The sequence below is a fragment of the Eulemur rufifrons genome, chromosome 3 (genome assembly GCF_041146395.1).
Source record: "Eulemur rufifrons isolate Redbay chromosome 3, OSU_ERuf_1, whole genome shotgun sequence".
Taxonomy (NCBI): domain Eukaryota; kingdom Metazoa; phylum Chordata; class Mammalia; order Primates; family Lemuridae; genus Eulemur; species Eulemur rufifrons.
Window position 1 is genome coordinate 589,885 of NC_090985.1, and position 14,307 is coordinate 604,191.

The 14,307-nt window shown below is 71.0% G+C and overlaps 2 protein-coding genes across 4 annotated transcripts in view; one reads left to right on the forward strand and one right to left on the reverse strand.

The window, feature by feature from the left end:
* The window catches only part of TBC1D2B (TBC1 domain family member 2B), a 63,523-nt gene extending 61,599 nt beyond the window's left edge, over positions 1–1,924 (forward strand). For 2 of the 3 annotated variants that reach the window (XM_069466518.1, XM_069466520.1), the window contains exon 13: positions 1,722–1,924. In XM_069466518.1, the coding sequence (XP_069322619.1) occupies positions 1,722–1,917 (196 nt within the window). In that variant the 3' untranslated portion in view covers positions 1,918–1,924. The remainder of the gene's footprint in view (positions 1–1,721) is intronic. The other variant, XM_069466519.1, reaches the window with a different exon arrangement.
* A 5,158-nt stretch (positions 1,925–7,082) lies between these two features.
* Positions 7,083–14,307, reverse strand: part of ADAMTS7 (ADAM metallopeptidase with thrombospondin type 1 motif 7) — a 35,184-nt gene continuing 27,959 nt past the window's right edge. The window contains exons 19-24 of the mRNA XM_069465622.1: positions 12,756–14,045; positions 11,674–11,826; positions 11,183–11,356; positions 10,964–11,110; positions 9,867–10,029; positions 7,083–7,257 (exon numbers count right to left, since the gene is read on the reverse strand). Of these exons, the coding sequence (XP_069321723.1) occupies positions 7,100–7,257; positions 9,867–10,029; positions 10,964–11,110; positions 11,183–11,356; positions 11,674–11,826; positions 12,756–14,045 (2,085 nt within the window). The 3' untranslated portion in view covers positions 7,083–7,099. The remainder of the gene's footprint in view (positions 7,258–9,866; positions 10,030–10,963; positions 11,111–11,182; positions 11,357–11,673; positions 11,827–12,755; positions 14,046–14,307) is intronic.

Here is a 14,307-nt window from a genome sequence, read left to right on the forward strand (position 1 = left end):
GAGGCCGAGGCAGGAGGATCGCTGGAGTCCAGGAGTTGGAGGCTACAGTGAGCTGTGATCACACCACTGCACTCCAGCCTGGGCGACAGTGAGGCCCTGTCTCTAAATAAATGCATAAACGCAGCCAGCCCTGCTGGTCTTGTACCTTCTCGCGGGAGAATCCTCGGGATTCGAGTTAAGCGTATCCAAGGAGTGGGTGTTTTCAAATATACAAGAGGAAGACACACAAAGGCTTGTGTGTTCTTGACTGTGTGCGCCTTCTGTTGGACGTAGCCCAGGCAGTCGGGCCCAGGCAGGAGCCAACGGTTTGCTTCCTTTAGTTCTTTTTCCCTTTGCCTTTCAGACATTCGGCTCTATTTTTTGCTTTTATTATTATCATCGTTATTTTAAACATACTTTTTGTTTCAAAATATCAAGGAGCACCGATGTTTTTGTTACACAGATGCCTTTTGTAATGCTCACGTTGCTGGGCCGTAGGTGTGCCGTCCCCCCAACAGCGTCCACTGTGCCCAGGGTGCGTTTTCACCGTCCCGTGCCCAGTTCCCGAGGCCTTCCCGTCTCTCCGCGTCCGCGCGCCCGTCGGCCGGCCCCCGCGGTTGGGCTGCACTCGGCGTTCGGTTGTGCCGTCCTGGGACGCTGCCCTGAGGATGACGGCCCCGTCCCTCCACGTGGCTGCCAGAGACGTGACTCTGCTCCTTCCCTGGCTGGGCAGGGCCCGTGCGACACACACACCTGCTTCTCTGTCCACTCGGGAGCTGGCGGGCACGTAGGCTGATGCTTTGTTCTCTGGCACAGACGGGGGCGTCCCCGTGACATTCCTGTCTCGTCACGGCTGTCCCTGGGGTCTGTACGGTCACTGGGCCTTTGGTTGGCAGGAAGGGCAGGAGCCCGAGTTGCTGGGAGGCGAAGCCGCCGGGGCGGGCGGGGCCCAGAGTGGGAGGGGCGGGGAGGGCAGCCGGTTAGCAGGGCCGCGTCCCATGACCCTCGGTGGCCGCGGGGCGGCGTCCCGTGACCCGCGGTGGCAGCAGGGCGGCGTCCCGTGACCCTGAGCAACCAGTGAGGCCGCCCGGCTGGGCAGGACGCCCCGACCAGGCCTCTGGGCAGTTGTTAGTTCTCCTTCATTAAACCACAGCCAGCGGTTAGGGGCAAGTGTCAAAGTCTTGGGATTTTTATCGTAAGCTGGTGCCTTGGCCTGGGGGTAGCGTGAGCCCTGCAGGTCGCACAGTTCTCTGCTGACGGCGTCGTGGCGCCTGTCACGGAGCTGAGCGGACTGACGGTCACTGCCGGGGTGGCCTGGGCGTGCGCGCGTCCCCACCGGTCAGTCCCAGGACAGGCTCTCCCCAACCCCGCTCTGTGCCGGGCCTCGTGTGCCCAGGGCTGCCGACGCACCTGCTGCCCCGAGCAGGCCCAGGCGCCTTCTCCGTGCCCGTGTGTGGGGGCTCACGTCACCCCGCAGCCTGGGAGGTGGCTCTGCCGTTGTCCCCCGTGGGCAGAGGAGTCAGAGGCCGGGACGGGGTGCGACGGAAGTCACACCGTGTGTGGGAAGCTGGAGTCCGAGTTCGGGCAGCCGTTCAAAGCCTGGGCTGGGCGGCTGTGCCTGTGTCCTCTCCCCCCGGTGACACGGCTGCGTCAGGCCACCAGCACGGCGCGCCCTCCTCCCCCCCCAGCCCAGGCCTCTGGGCCGTGTGTGACCCCGCCAACACCCTGTCCTGTGTCCCCAGGAAGCTGATCAGCATCTCCTTTGGGGACCTGAACCCCTTCCCGCTGCGGCAGATCCGGAACCGGCGAGCCTACCACCTGGAGAAGGTCCGGCTGGAGCTGACGGAGCTGGAGGCCATCCGGGAGGACTTCCTGCGTGAGCGGGACTCCAGCCCCGACAAGGGCCAGCTGGTCAGCGACGAGGAGGAGGACACCTGAGCGGGCCCGGGGGCCACCCTTCCCGCCGCCACCACCAAAGTGCCGGGGAGCAGCCGGACGTCGGGGGACCTGCTGGGCACATGTCCACAGCCCTCTCCGCGCCGTGGGTCTGGCCGCCCTGTCCCGGCCGGGCTCCGTCTGACGGGTGGTGGCCGGGCCGCCCGGCTGTCTGCAGGCGAGAACCTGCCCACGGCGTCCATGTCCATCCTCTGAACACCCTGCCTTGCCGGCGTCTCCCCGCGTCCTTGCTCCTGCGCGGTGGGCAGCTGTGTGCGCTTTCAGACGGCTGCAGAGGACGCCCCGCGCCGCAGACTCCGTGGGCCAGAGAGCAGCTGCCTCGGTGGCTCCAGGGCGGTGCGGGCACAGGGACGTCCCCGGAGACGCGGGCGCACCCGTCATTCGTGTGGAAGTGGCCGCCACAGGATGCCCGTGACCCTCCCGCGGGGGCCACAAGCGGCCAGCCGTGCCCCGTTTCTGGGGAGCCTTCGTCCTTCCGGCAGCGGCTCCTGCCTGGGGGGCCCCGGCTGCCCAGACCCCCCCCCGCCGTTGCCAGCCTGTTCGAGACCCTCGGGCTGCTGCCCCCCGGCCCAGCCTGTGCCCGGCCTGTCTGCCCTGGGCCCCGTGGAAACTGGTCGGCTCACAGAGTCACTCTCCAGGGACGGGTGGGGCGGGATTCCGGGCAAACGGTGGGTCATCGTGCGGCTGGGCGGGCCCACCCCTGGGCTGGCCTTGGCTGGGGGGACCCAGGAGCCTTTTCTGGGGTGCTTTGCGGGCAGGGGGCAGCTGCCGAGTGGACGCTCTGGGACGGCCCAGACCCGGCTTCCTCGGGGCGGCCGTGCTCCCGGGCCAGGCAGGGCCGCTGCCAGCCCCAGGGTCGGGAGGCACCTTCGCTTGGGGCCGAGGTTGGGGTGGGCTGTCCCCAGTGTGGCCCTGGCTGCATCCTCGTCCTCAGGGACACGCGTCACGTTGCCTCTGGCCCGCCAGGCCGCCCGGGCGGGTTGTGGGAACCACCTCGCGAAGCCTGGGGAGAGGCTTTGCGCAGGGAGGGGGTTTTCACTCCATCTCTGGACCCTCCCACGTGCAGCCGCGACAGAATGTGTTCTGGCCCCGCGTCATCCACGCGAGAGAAGCCGTCTTTACCAGAATGTCTCACACCACCTGGGAAAATTGGAAATGACCCTTCATGGACGTAAACACGCTCAGACCAAGAGTCGAACCAGTGTGGTTTAAGTGCCTTTTCCCTGTCAGGGTTTTCCTGTTGTTTTCTGCTGTCACCTTCCTGGCAGTGTCACGGCAGTGTCACGGCTGAGCTGGCATTCCGTGCCTTTCTGTCTTGGGTGACGTCGGTTCGTTTTTCACTGCCCACAGAGAGCTGGTCTCTGCATTTAGCCAAAAGCCTTTGTCTCTTTTCAGGTATTAAAAACGTGTTTTATCATTGTTTTGGGGGCGGCCGTTTGGGGCCAGCTTGTTCAGGAAGTCGCCTGAGCACGGGGCGTTGCAGTCTGCCTGGGCGAGGTGGGAGACCCCTCCCCGTTCCCCACGCGGTCACCACGCCTGTCAGCCCGGGGGGCAGCAGGACGGGCCGGGGCCGAGGGTCGGGGGTCGTGGGTCGGCTCCCCCTGCCCAGGTTCCGGTTCCCGCGGGCTGTGCCGGCCCAGCCTGCTGCGTCCTGGGGCTGAGCCGCCTGCAGGGCTGGGCTGGTTCTGTCTGGTTCGCCCGTGGCCACCGTGGGAGTGTTTGCAGGCAGGTGGCAGCGGTGGCCGGGCAGGGGGGTCCTGGAGGGACGGACGGGGGGCTCTTCCTCGCTCCCCCAGAGCGCGGGACGGGGAGTGCTCGGCCTGGTTCCACTCTGGGGACCAGACGGACTGTGGGCCCCACTGTTTGCGGCCAACGCGTCCCTCCCCTGTGCCACCGTGGGCAGAGCTGCTCCGTCCCCTCCGGTGCCCTGAGGTCCCCCAGCGGCCGGGGCTGCTGCTCTGACCCTCGGCCCCGCGCCCACCTGCGTGCCCAGTGCCGGCGCTAATGGTTGGGTTATGGGTTGAGCCTCTGTTAATGCTTTTGTATATTTTCACTACAGTTTATATTTTTATAGGCTATTTTACAAGGTTTTTCTAGATTCTGTACATCTATTTTATATAACAAGCTCTGATTTTGTGTGACTTCTGTGTATTTATGTCAACCCTGGAGTGCTCCCCCTTCCCTGCCCGCCTTCCCTCTGGCCGCGGCCGTCCCCGGCTGGCGCATGGTGGCCCATGTCCACCCCAGGTGGCCTTGGGTGCGCTGTGGCCGTGCCGACAGCCACATGATGGCAGCCAGGATGACGGAACGCTGGAGACAGTGGTCTCGGTGACACTGTGCCGACGTAGGAAGCGTCCAGACACCCCCAGCTGGGTCCCGACCGAGTGTTCCTGTCACTGCACAAGCCCCGCCCCTCTCCGAGCTGCCGTCCTCTGTCCCTGAGCTGCCGCAGCGGGGCCTGCCCGGGACGTCCTTGCGGGTGGGGGCTGGGTGGGCCCCGGGAGGGCGAGTGAGTGTCCTGGACCACGGCGGCTTCCAGGTGGTCTCTGGCGTATTTTTGGAATATACATTTTGGAATTGTAAAACTAAAAGAAGAAATAAATTACTAATTTGTATAATATTCTGCCTTGAGATGCAGCTGTCGTCACCCGGGCGGGGCTCACGGGCTCCCTCTGACCCGCCAGGCTGCCGATTCGGGGTGTCCCTGCCCTCGGTGCACTCTGGTGTCAGCCGTGGTGGCCCTGGGAGGCCGTGGCCACGGTGCAGGTGAGGGCTGGGGACACTGAGGCAGCAGAGCCAGCAGCCAGAGATTCCCATGTCTGGAGAAGCCCCCCAGCGGGAGAAGGGGCTCCCCTCCTTCCGCCAGCCGGGCCGTGCCCGGCCTGAGTCATGGGCTTGTTTGTCTCCTGCCTGGGCTGACAGCTCAGGCCCAGCTGCCGCTGGGGACGCCCCCAGCCATCACTGGGAAAAACACAGAATGATTCAGACCAAATGTCCTCCCAGCGGGGGGGCCGGGGGGGGGCGGCTGCCGCCAGGAGTCCCGGACAGGCCAGGCCTGGTAAGCTCTGTCCTCTGGGGGCACCGAGCCAGCCAGGTGAGCCGGCGAGGCCAGGGCTCCCTGCGTCACGGCAAGGCGGCAGGGGCGGAGCTGGGACAGGGACCCCAGGGCTCTCCCTGTGACCGTGTGTGTCAGGAGCGTGTGACAGGCCCTGCCCAGCCCTCGGAAGGGCTGCCCCAAGGCCAGTTCCGACGAAGGCCGGGCGGCCGTTGCTCAGCCTGGGTCCCCAGGGCCTCCTTGCCGGCCGCTGCCGAAAACAGACAGGAAGCGCCTGACGTCCAGGGCTGGGGCTCGGACTCATGGAAGGCCCCGGTGACTCTGTGTGGCCCCAGCCGGGCCGCCCTCTGCACAGAGCCACCGGGGACCTCGTCCTCACGCGGGCGGCTCCTGAGGGCGGCCCGGAGCTCAGAACGGGAGGCGGGGCCCTTGGGCCGGTGACTCTGCTTGGGCTTCTCATCTGGAAACGGCGCGTCGACGCTGCGGTGAGGCCTGAGCCGGCGTGGTGGGCGCGGGCACGCAGGGCCCCTCGGCTCTGGTGGGCAGCCGCCCTGTGCCCACAGCCCCTCCGTCTCTCCAGGCCTGGGGACAGACACTCTGACGGCTTCAGCCTCTGACGCTGTTTCTTGGCCTCGACCCCAGAGTGGTTTTCATCCTCGCAGCCCCGCCCCCAGCGCACCCCCCCGCCCCGAGTGGCCACACACGGCCACACGCAGGGCTCCAGGGCCCCTCCTCGTGTCCATCTGGGGACGTCCCGTGCTGGAGCGCAGAATGTGAGAGGTGTGCAGGGGGCCTCTCTGACCCTCAGTGTCCCCCACTTGGAGAAGGGGAATAAACATGACACCTTCCGGGCAGATGGCTCAGGAAAGGGGCTGGTCCAAGGCTCAGCCGGCGGGCACAGGGCCGGGCCTGGGGGGGCAGACCGTGCACCCCCCGCCAGGTCCCCTGCAAAGCACCTCCTCGTCCACCTGCTCCCTGCGTGTGTCGCCACCTGGCTTCGTGGGACTCGCTGTTACGGGCAGGAAAGGGCTGTGGGGAGGCGGGTGCCACGTGGCTGGACCACGGGTCAGTGTGGCAGGAGCCTGGGGCCGGGGGGTGACCGGGGGAAGGGGCCACTGAGTCGCTGCACCCGGCCCAGCCCGTCCGTGAGCACCGGGGAGATGACGGGACGGACACGCTGTACCTGCTCCTCCCCCACCTCCTGCAGCAGACGCCAGGGAGGTGCCCACGGGGACCCCAGGCCCGTCACGGGGGGCAGTTCCTGTGGGCGTCGGGCTTGCTTGGGGTGCGTGTGGCTCCATCCCTGTGACACGGGTCTCCGAGGACCTCAGTGGGGGCCCGGCAGGAGGCACAGAGCAAGTCGGGGTGTGGCGGGGACCACGGTGGGGGGGCCACGTTGTGCGCAGGGACCACAGTCATGGGGGCCGCGCCGTGCCCCCCGCCCCGCCGCCCACCCCTCTGCAGACAGGCCCCCTGGGGAAGCCGCCCACCCGGCTTCAGAGGCCGCCGCGCCCACCAGGCACCCGCCTCGCACGGGCCACGTCGCTGCCGTCTCCCCGGCGACCCCCCAGCAGAGAGCAAAGCTGCCATCTCCCCGGCGACCCCCCAGCAGAGAGCAAAGCTGCCATCTCCCCGGCGACCCCCCAGCAGAGAGCAAAGCTGCCATCTCCCCGGCGACCCCCCAGCAGAGAGCAAAGCTGCCGTCTCCCCAGCGACCCCCCAGCAGAGAGCAAAGCTGCCGTCTCCCCGGCGACCCCCCAGCAGAGAGCAAAGCTGCCGTCTCCCCAGCGACCCCCCAGCAGAGAGCAAAGCTGCCGTCTCCCCGGCGCAGGGATGGGGGGGACGGGGGCTTCCGGCAGAGGTTGGGGGGGGGTTGACTCGAGATTCCCCGAATCCAAGACGAAGCCAAGCTGTGCTTCAGACTGGTAGATGCTCGTTTATGCAAAATAATAATAAACGTTACACGAACTGTCAGCATAAAAAAATACCCTTCTGGGGGGGGGTTAGCACCATCAGGGCGCAGGGGCAGGGGCAGGGCCACCGGCCCGCGGCGGGCGCTGAGGTCAGTGTCGGTCGGTCTGGACCCGCCCGGGTCAGGCTGGGGTCGGGTCAGCGACGGGCCACCCGCTGACGGCCTCGGGAGGGGGCGGCGCGGCCGGGCGGGGCGCAGGAGCCGCAGCACTGGGCGCGGACGGTGGGCAGCTGGCAGCGGCCCAGGAGGCGCAGGGTCTCGCAGAAGCGGAAGGACAGACGATCCCGCTCGCAGCCTGGGCAGGCGGAGGTGGGCGGGTCAGGGCGCCAGAGCCTGGCTCCGCCCCCCGCAGCCTCCGGGAGCAGCCCCCCAAGGGCAGGGGTCAGTCCAGTTGCTGGAGGGGCCCCCCGAACCTGGAGCTGCAGCCCCGTCCCACCTGCCCTCGGCCGACCCCCGGGACTCCGGAGAGTGGCACTGCCGGGCTCAGGCGTCTCGAGAAAAGGCCCCGAGACCCCACCCCGGACCACCCCGCCGGCCCAGGGGAAGCCAGGAAGGCGGCCCCCCAACCCCTGCCACCTGGTCTGCTCCGGCCCACCTGTCCCACCAGCACCCCCCCATCCTGCCACCTGTCCTGCCAGGGCTCTGCAGGCTACAGCTGGTCACAGACCAGAGCAGAGTCCAGGGCGGGTCCCATCTCCCAGGACAGCCCCAGCCCCGAGGGTGGCCGTGTCCCGGCCATGGCAGCAGGGACGGAGCCCCGGCCTGCTGGGGAGGGGACGGCGGGGGCTGCAGGCTGGGCCCTCCCCTCCGGGGCTATTTTGGGCAGTGCCTGCGCCAGGCTCCTGGCCTCGCTCCCAGTGCTGCTGATGGTGCCCAGCTGCCGCCAGGCCCGGCTCACTCCGGCAGGGCCCTGGGGGACAAGGAGCAGGAGGGACGACAGCAGCCCTCGCCCCGGGACGTCCCCGGGCCCTGTGGGGGCACGCGGCTCCTCCACCCGCTCCGGTGGCCGTGCCAGGCGGCCCAGTCCGTGACCTCCGGCCTCGGCTCCCCGCTGGCAGGAGCCCACCGCCCTGCGCAAGCGCGTGTGGCCGTGCCGGCTGCCTGCAGTGGGGACCACACGCCCCAGAGTCCCCTGGCTGTCCCAGTGTCCCACATCGTCCCACCGACCACCCGAACATCTGGGCTTTCCTGGGTCTCAGGGTCCAAGGTGCCTCCCCGGCTGCCCCTGACCACTGGCCGGAGGCAGAAATCCTGGGGCAGTTTATGGTTCTGCCCAACCCCCCACGGCCCTCCCTGCAGCCCTCCCCTCCCCCGCAGAGCCCAGAGCCCCCTGGCCCTGCCTGTCCTTTGTCCTTGGCCCCCAGGGGTCTCAGGTCCTGCCTGGCCCTCCCCACCTGGGACCACGGCCGCCCTCAGCCCTGAAGCCAGCTCGGTGGCGCGGGCAGTGCGGGGACCGTGCGGGGACCATGGGGGCAGCAGGGCGGGTGGTGTGTTTGCACCGGGCCTCAAGGCAACGGCCGTGACGCAGGGGCCACTGCGGGCCTGGCGGGGAGACCAGGCCGTGGCGAGGGGGGAGGAGGCAGCTGGGGCAGAGCCCGGGGGCGCCACGGTGCAGGGCGACACCCCACGGCCCGGGAGCCGCGGCTCTTCCTGCGCACAGACCGGCGGGGCTGACCGTGCTGAGGGACGACGGTGACGACGAGGGAGAGAAGATGCCGCCCAGACCCTTCTGCGAGGACGGGGCTGCACGAGGAGTGAGGGCGCAAGAGGGGAGGAGCCAAGGCCACCCGGGGGGCAAGGGAAGCCCAGGTGTGGCCGGGGCCGCGTGTCCTTGCCCAGCACTGCGGGGGTGGGGGGCGGCAGCTGCAGGAAGGAAGTGTGTGCGGGGGTGGGGGGTGTCCAGAGCCACCTCTGGCCCAGGCCCTTCTGCCAGGAGGACCCAGCTGGCCAGGAAGCCACCGGCAGCTGGGAGCTCGTGGGGGCCAGGAGTCCCCTTCCTGCAGGTCCATTGTTCACCGGCACCTCCCCTGGCCAGGGAATGACAGGCCAGCGCCGGGGGTGGGTCTCACCCAGGCCCAGCCTGCGCAGGGCCACACAGGGACGTCCCACGGCCCCAGCCGGCCCACAGCCCCAGGGACGTCCCACGGCCCCAGCCTGCCCAGGGCCACACAGGGACGTCCCACGGCCCCAGCCTGCCCAGGGCCACACAGGGACGTCCCACAGCCCCAGCCTGCCCAGGGCCACACAGGGACGTCCCACGGCCCCAGCCGGCCCACAGCCCCAGAGACGTCCCATGACTCCAGCCTGCCCAGGGCCACACAGGGACGTCCCACGGCCCCAGCCGGCCCACAGCCCCAGGGACGTCCCACGGCCCCAGCCTGCCCAGGGCCACACAGGGACGTCCCACGGCCCCAGCCTGCCCAGGGCCACACAGGGACGTCCCACAGCCCCAGCCTGCCCAGGGCCACACAGGGACGTCCCACGGCCCCAGCCGGCCCACAGCCCCAGAGACGTCCCATGACTCCAGCCTGCCCAGGGCCACACAGGGACGTCCCACGGCCCCAGCCGGCCCACAGCCCCAGGGACGTCCCACGGCCCCAGCCTGCCCAGGGCCACACAGGGACGTCCCACGGCCCCAGCTGGCCCAGGGCCACACAGGGACGTCCCACAGCCCCAGCCTGCCCAGGGCCACCCCGCCACCCGGGCCAAGGCCCTGCCTCCACCGCCTGCAGGACGCCCGGAGGCTGGGACTCCGCCTGGCTGAATCCCGCACGGCCCCAGCTTCCGCGAGGCCTCCCATGGCCTCAGGCCATGGCCGTGTGGCGCCTGAGCTGTGCACACGCGGAGCCAGGCAGTGCCACGGGGCGCGATGACCCCCCGCCCCCCCCAGGGCTGGGCACTCACGTGCCGGCTCCGCCAGCTCGCAGTCCTCGGTGCCGCACGGCCGGGCGCGCTCGGGCCAGGCCTCGTGGCCGCACTGGCCGCCGTCCTGCTCGGGCAGCCCCGTCTGCGTGTTGACGCACTGGACCAGGCGCCGCTGGACGCCGCCGCCGCAGGGGGCCGAGCACTGCGCAGGGGCAGGAGGGTGTCCTGGCGCTGCCCCCCGCGGGGACCCGGCACCCCCGGGCAGCCGCCCCGCACCTGCGCCCGAGCCCTCCCGGCCCCACTCTGAGCCCCGCAGGCCTGGTCCACGCCGGCCCGCCTGGCGCTCAGACGCCCCATCACGCGCAGGGTCTGTCCCCGCAGCGGGGACAGGTGTGGCAGGGACAGCCCCTCACACGGGACCTTCCCCGGGGGGGCGCCCTGCCGGAGCCCTGATGGGCCGGTGAGCAGAGGCTTGGACGAGACCCTCGGTGCCCGAGGGACAGGGCGGAGGGGAGGGGCAGTCTGTGCTCCTACCAGCTGGGCTCTGATGCTTTTAAAAAGCCCTGAAAGTAAGTTTGATCCGCCAGCGCTGGGCCCGCCCTGAGCTTCACCGGGTACTTCGTGTCACCCTCCCGACCCATCCCCCTTTCAGAGAGAAGACGGTGGCCCAGCGAGGCAAAGCCGCCTGCCCGTGTCACTCAGCAGCCAGGGCACGAGGACGCACAGGCAGGCCCGGCTTGGGCCCACATTGAGGCCCCCGCACTCCCAGCCCCAGCAGGCCTGGCGGGAGGATGCCCGGCCCCCCAGTCCCTCTGCCCGCTCTGAGCACCCCCGCTGGCCATTCCTGCCTCCGCACTCCGCCCTTGCCGTGCCCTCTGTCCCCGTCCTCTTCACCCCGCGTCACCCCGCAGGTCTCAACCCCAAAGCCCCTCCTCCTCGGTCCTTCCCCCACGCCCACCTTCCTTTCTCGGTTCCCCCTGGCAGGCCGCAGCGCCGGCAGGGCAGGACCCCGTCTGGGCACCACATCCGGGCGGCCCCCCAGAGCCCGGCCCACCCTCCGCAGTCCCTGCCTCAGCGGACCCAGGACGGCCTGGGTGTCCCCAACCTCCGTCCCGGCTCCTCCCCGGGCGGCTCACCTGGCCCCAGGGCCCGACCACCCACTGCGTGCAGGGCTGCGTGTTGCAGGGCCGCGAGCTGCTGGGCCTCAGCGCCTCCTCGCACAGGCCGGGCTCCGGACAGGTCACCAGCCGCTGCTGCTCGCCGCCCCCGCAGGCCTCGGAGCACTGGGCAGGCAGGCAGGGTCAGGGCACGGCCGGCCTGGGGGCCTCCCCGCCCGCCCAGACCCCGGGCCTCACCTCCCTCCAGGACGAGATGTACCAGCTGAGGCAGGGCTGGGCCCCGCAGGGCCGGCGGCCGGGGGGCTTTGGGGGCCCCGGCTGGCAGTGGAAGGGCCGCAGGGGCCGGCCGTCCCGAGTGTCGACACACTGCACGTCCCGCACCGAGGAGCCGCCACCGCAGCTGCGGGAGCACTGGGGACCGAGGGACACCCGTGTGCGCGTGACGTGTGTGACCTGGGCCGGCACAGGCCTCCGACCACCCCACCAAGCAGGGCACAGCCCTGAAGAGCCCCGGGGCAGGCGGGGCAGGCGGGGCTGGCGGGGCAGGTGGAGAAGGAGGAGCAGAGAGGGGCCGGCGGGAAAGGCCAGCGCGGCCGGAGCGCAGAGGCCGCGGCCAGCGCGGACGGACGTTCCCAAGATGGCCCCGCGCGGCCGGGTGAGTCTCCAGAGCCCTTTCCCGCCGCCCTGGGCAGCTTAGACCCCTGTGGCCGCCGGCTGTCCCCACGCACCTTGCTCCAGTTGCCGGGGTGCCAGGCGGCGCAGGGCCGCAGGTGGCAGCGGCGGGCGGGCCGGGGCCGGCTGGCGGGAGCGCAGTCCTCGTCGCGGCCCGAGCTGCAGCGCACCGGCCTCCAGACGGCGCCCAGGCCACAGGTGGTGGAGCACTGCGGGGGCAGAGGCCGTGAGGGCCGCGGGACCCCCAGCCCAGCCGGGCCCCCTCATCTGCGAAGCGGACTCCCCCGCCCACCTGGCAGGGACACCGTGAGGAGGAGCCAGGCTCCCCCGGCAACCAGCCGTCCCTGCTCACAGGGACACGCGTGGGTGGGGGCCCTGCAGCCCCACCTGGCTGTCCTGACGCGCCGCTGCCCCCAGTCACCAGGGAAGAAGTCTGGGTTCAGTCCCAGCAGCGAATGGCTGGGTGGCCCCGGGCAAGACCCAGCCCCGAACTGGGGGTGTGAACGGAGGGAGCCGGCTTCCCCCAGAGACGCCCTGGGGGCCCCGGGAGGGCTCAGACCCCACAGGAGACAAGGGAGGGCGGAGCCTCTGAGCTGCCTGAGCCGTCCCCCGTACCTGAGCCGTCCCCCCTACCTGAGCCGTCCCCCGTACCTGAGCCGTCCCCCGTACCTGAGCCGTCCCCCCTACCTGAGCCGTCCCCCGTACCTGAGCCGTCCCCCGTACCTGAGCCGTCCCCCCTGCCTGAGCTGCCCCCCCTGCGCGAGCCGGTCCCCCCTGCGCGCCTGTCTGGGGGAGCCCCGTCCTGGGCGTGCAGGCCGGGCTGTGGGCGGGACGTCCCTAGCTGGCCCTCATGCCTGCCTGCTCTGCCTTCCCTGAAGCCCCCTGAGCTGCCGGGGGTGGGCCACGTCAGCACATCCCAGCCCTCAGAAGGGAAACTGAGGCCTGACGGGCAGACGGCGTGTGGCTGAGCTGGGCACTGCTCCTCCGTCACGGGCCCCACCCGCCGCGGGCTCCCAGCCCCCCAGCCCCCGGGAGACAGGATGCACAGGGCTGTGTCCCGCTCTGCGCATTTTCAGATGGGGAAACTGAGTCAGCAGGGTCCTGCGGAAACTCCCAGCCCCCTGGCGGCCCCACTTGCCTCGCTCCAGTCCCCCACTTGCCAGCTGGCATTGCCGGCGGCCGGCAGGTCCGCAGGGGGCCCCTCCTCGGCCGGGCTGGGGGGCCGGGGCTGGGCCCCGGGGGCTCCACTGCTGTGGGTGGGGCCTTCCTGGGCCGGTGTGGACGGGGTGGCCTCCGGGCTGGGGGGCTCAGGCTGGCCCGAGGGTCCCGGGCTCAGGGCTGTCACCCAGGACACGTGCCCCGGGCCAGTCCAAAGGAGGGGCTGCAGCGTGGCCGGAGCCTGCGGGTCCCCCGAGCCCCGGCCTGAGGGCGCGGAGGGGGGGGTGCCCGGCTGCAGGGGGCCGTGCCCACCCTTCTCTGGCAGAGCAGCTGTGGGAGGAACGGGCGGAGGGGCCGCGCCGCCCTCTGGAGCCGGCCCCCTGGCCCCCGGGCCCAGCACGGCAGGGCCAGGTGAGGAGGGGGCGGGGCCCGCAGAGGGCAAAGGGGGCCGCGTGGGGCTGGGCAGGGGCTGCGCTCGGCCACCCACGGGGTCCTCATCGTCCTGGGAAACCTCATTGGTCCTGTCCTGCCACCGAGGGGACGGCCAGCCCTGGCCGTCCTCCCCAACCGCGAGCTCGTCTGGGCTCCGGGGGGCGGCCGGCGGGTGGGCGCCGCGGGGTGCGGTCAGCGGCCAGGGCAGGCTGGGGAGCCCGAGGCCCGGGGCCCCCAGGGGGACGTTTTCCTCAGACAAGAAATTGGGCGAGGGGGTCTCGGGGGTCCGCTCGGAGGGTGGGGGCAGGGCAGGGCCGGGGGGCCTGGATCCCGGGGCGCCTTCCTCCCCCGCCACGGGAGGCCGCGTGGCCGGCAGGGGGGTGCCCGTGGGGGGCTCCGCGGGGCTGCTCCGGGGTGGCGGCGCCCAGGGCCCTGTTCCCGCCAGGACTGGGTCCGGATCCTCGGAGGGGTCGTAGGACAGATCCTCGTGGAAGTTGATGAAGTTGTAGTCGTAGTAGAAGTCGTCAACGAACACGGGCCCCGGCGGGTCCAGGTCCTCGTCGATGGCGTTGCCCACGGTGGCCGGCCCGGGGGACGCGGGGGGCCCGGGGCGGGGGGCTGGGTGGCGGGGCACGAAGTCGACCTCATTGAAGAGCTCGTGGCTGGAGGAGCCGCTGCCCGAGCCCTCGGGGCCCGGCGTGTCGGGGGGCCCTGGGCAGGGGGGCAGAGGGCAGGCGGCCACGCTCGCCGGCTGCTGGGCCTGGTCGCAGGGGACGCCAGTGTCGTTGGTGCAGAGGACGCTTCGGTGCCGAGTGCCCAGCCCGCAGGTCGCCGAGCACTGCGGGGGGGGGGGGGTCAGGGTGGGGTCAGGCTGGGGTGGGGCTGCGGGGATGTCCGGCAAGGCGGTGACCTGCCCGCGGCCCCACGTCACAGGGGCAGAGGCTCCGGCCAGCCCCCTCCGGCCCCGCCGGCCCCGGCCCAGAGGCTTTGGGGTCAGGGGTCGGATCCTGCAGCGCCCCAGGCTCCCTCCCGCCCCTGCCCGGCAGTGAGGACCCCACGGCGGCTGCCAGCGGAGGGCCGGTGCCCGCCCCCCTCGTCCC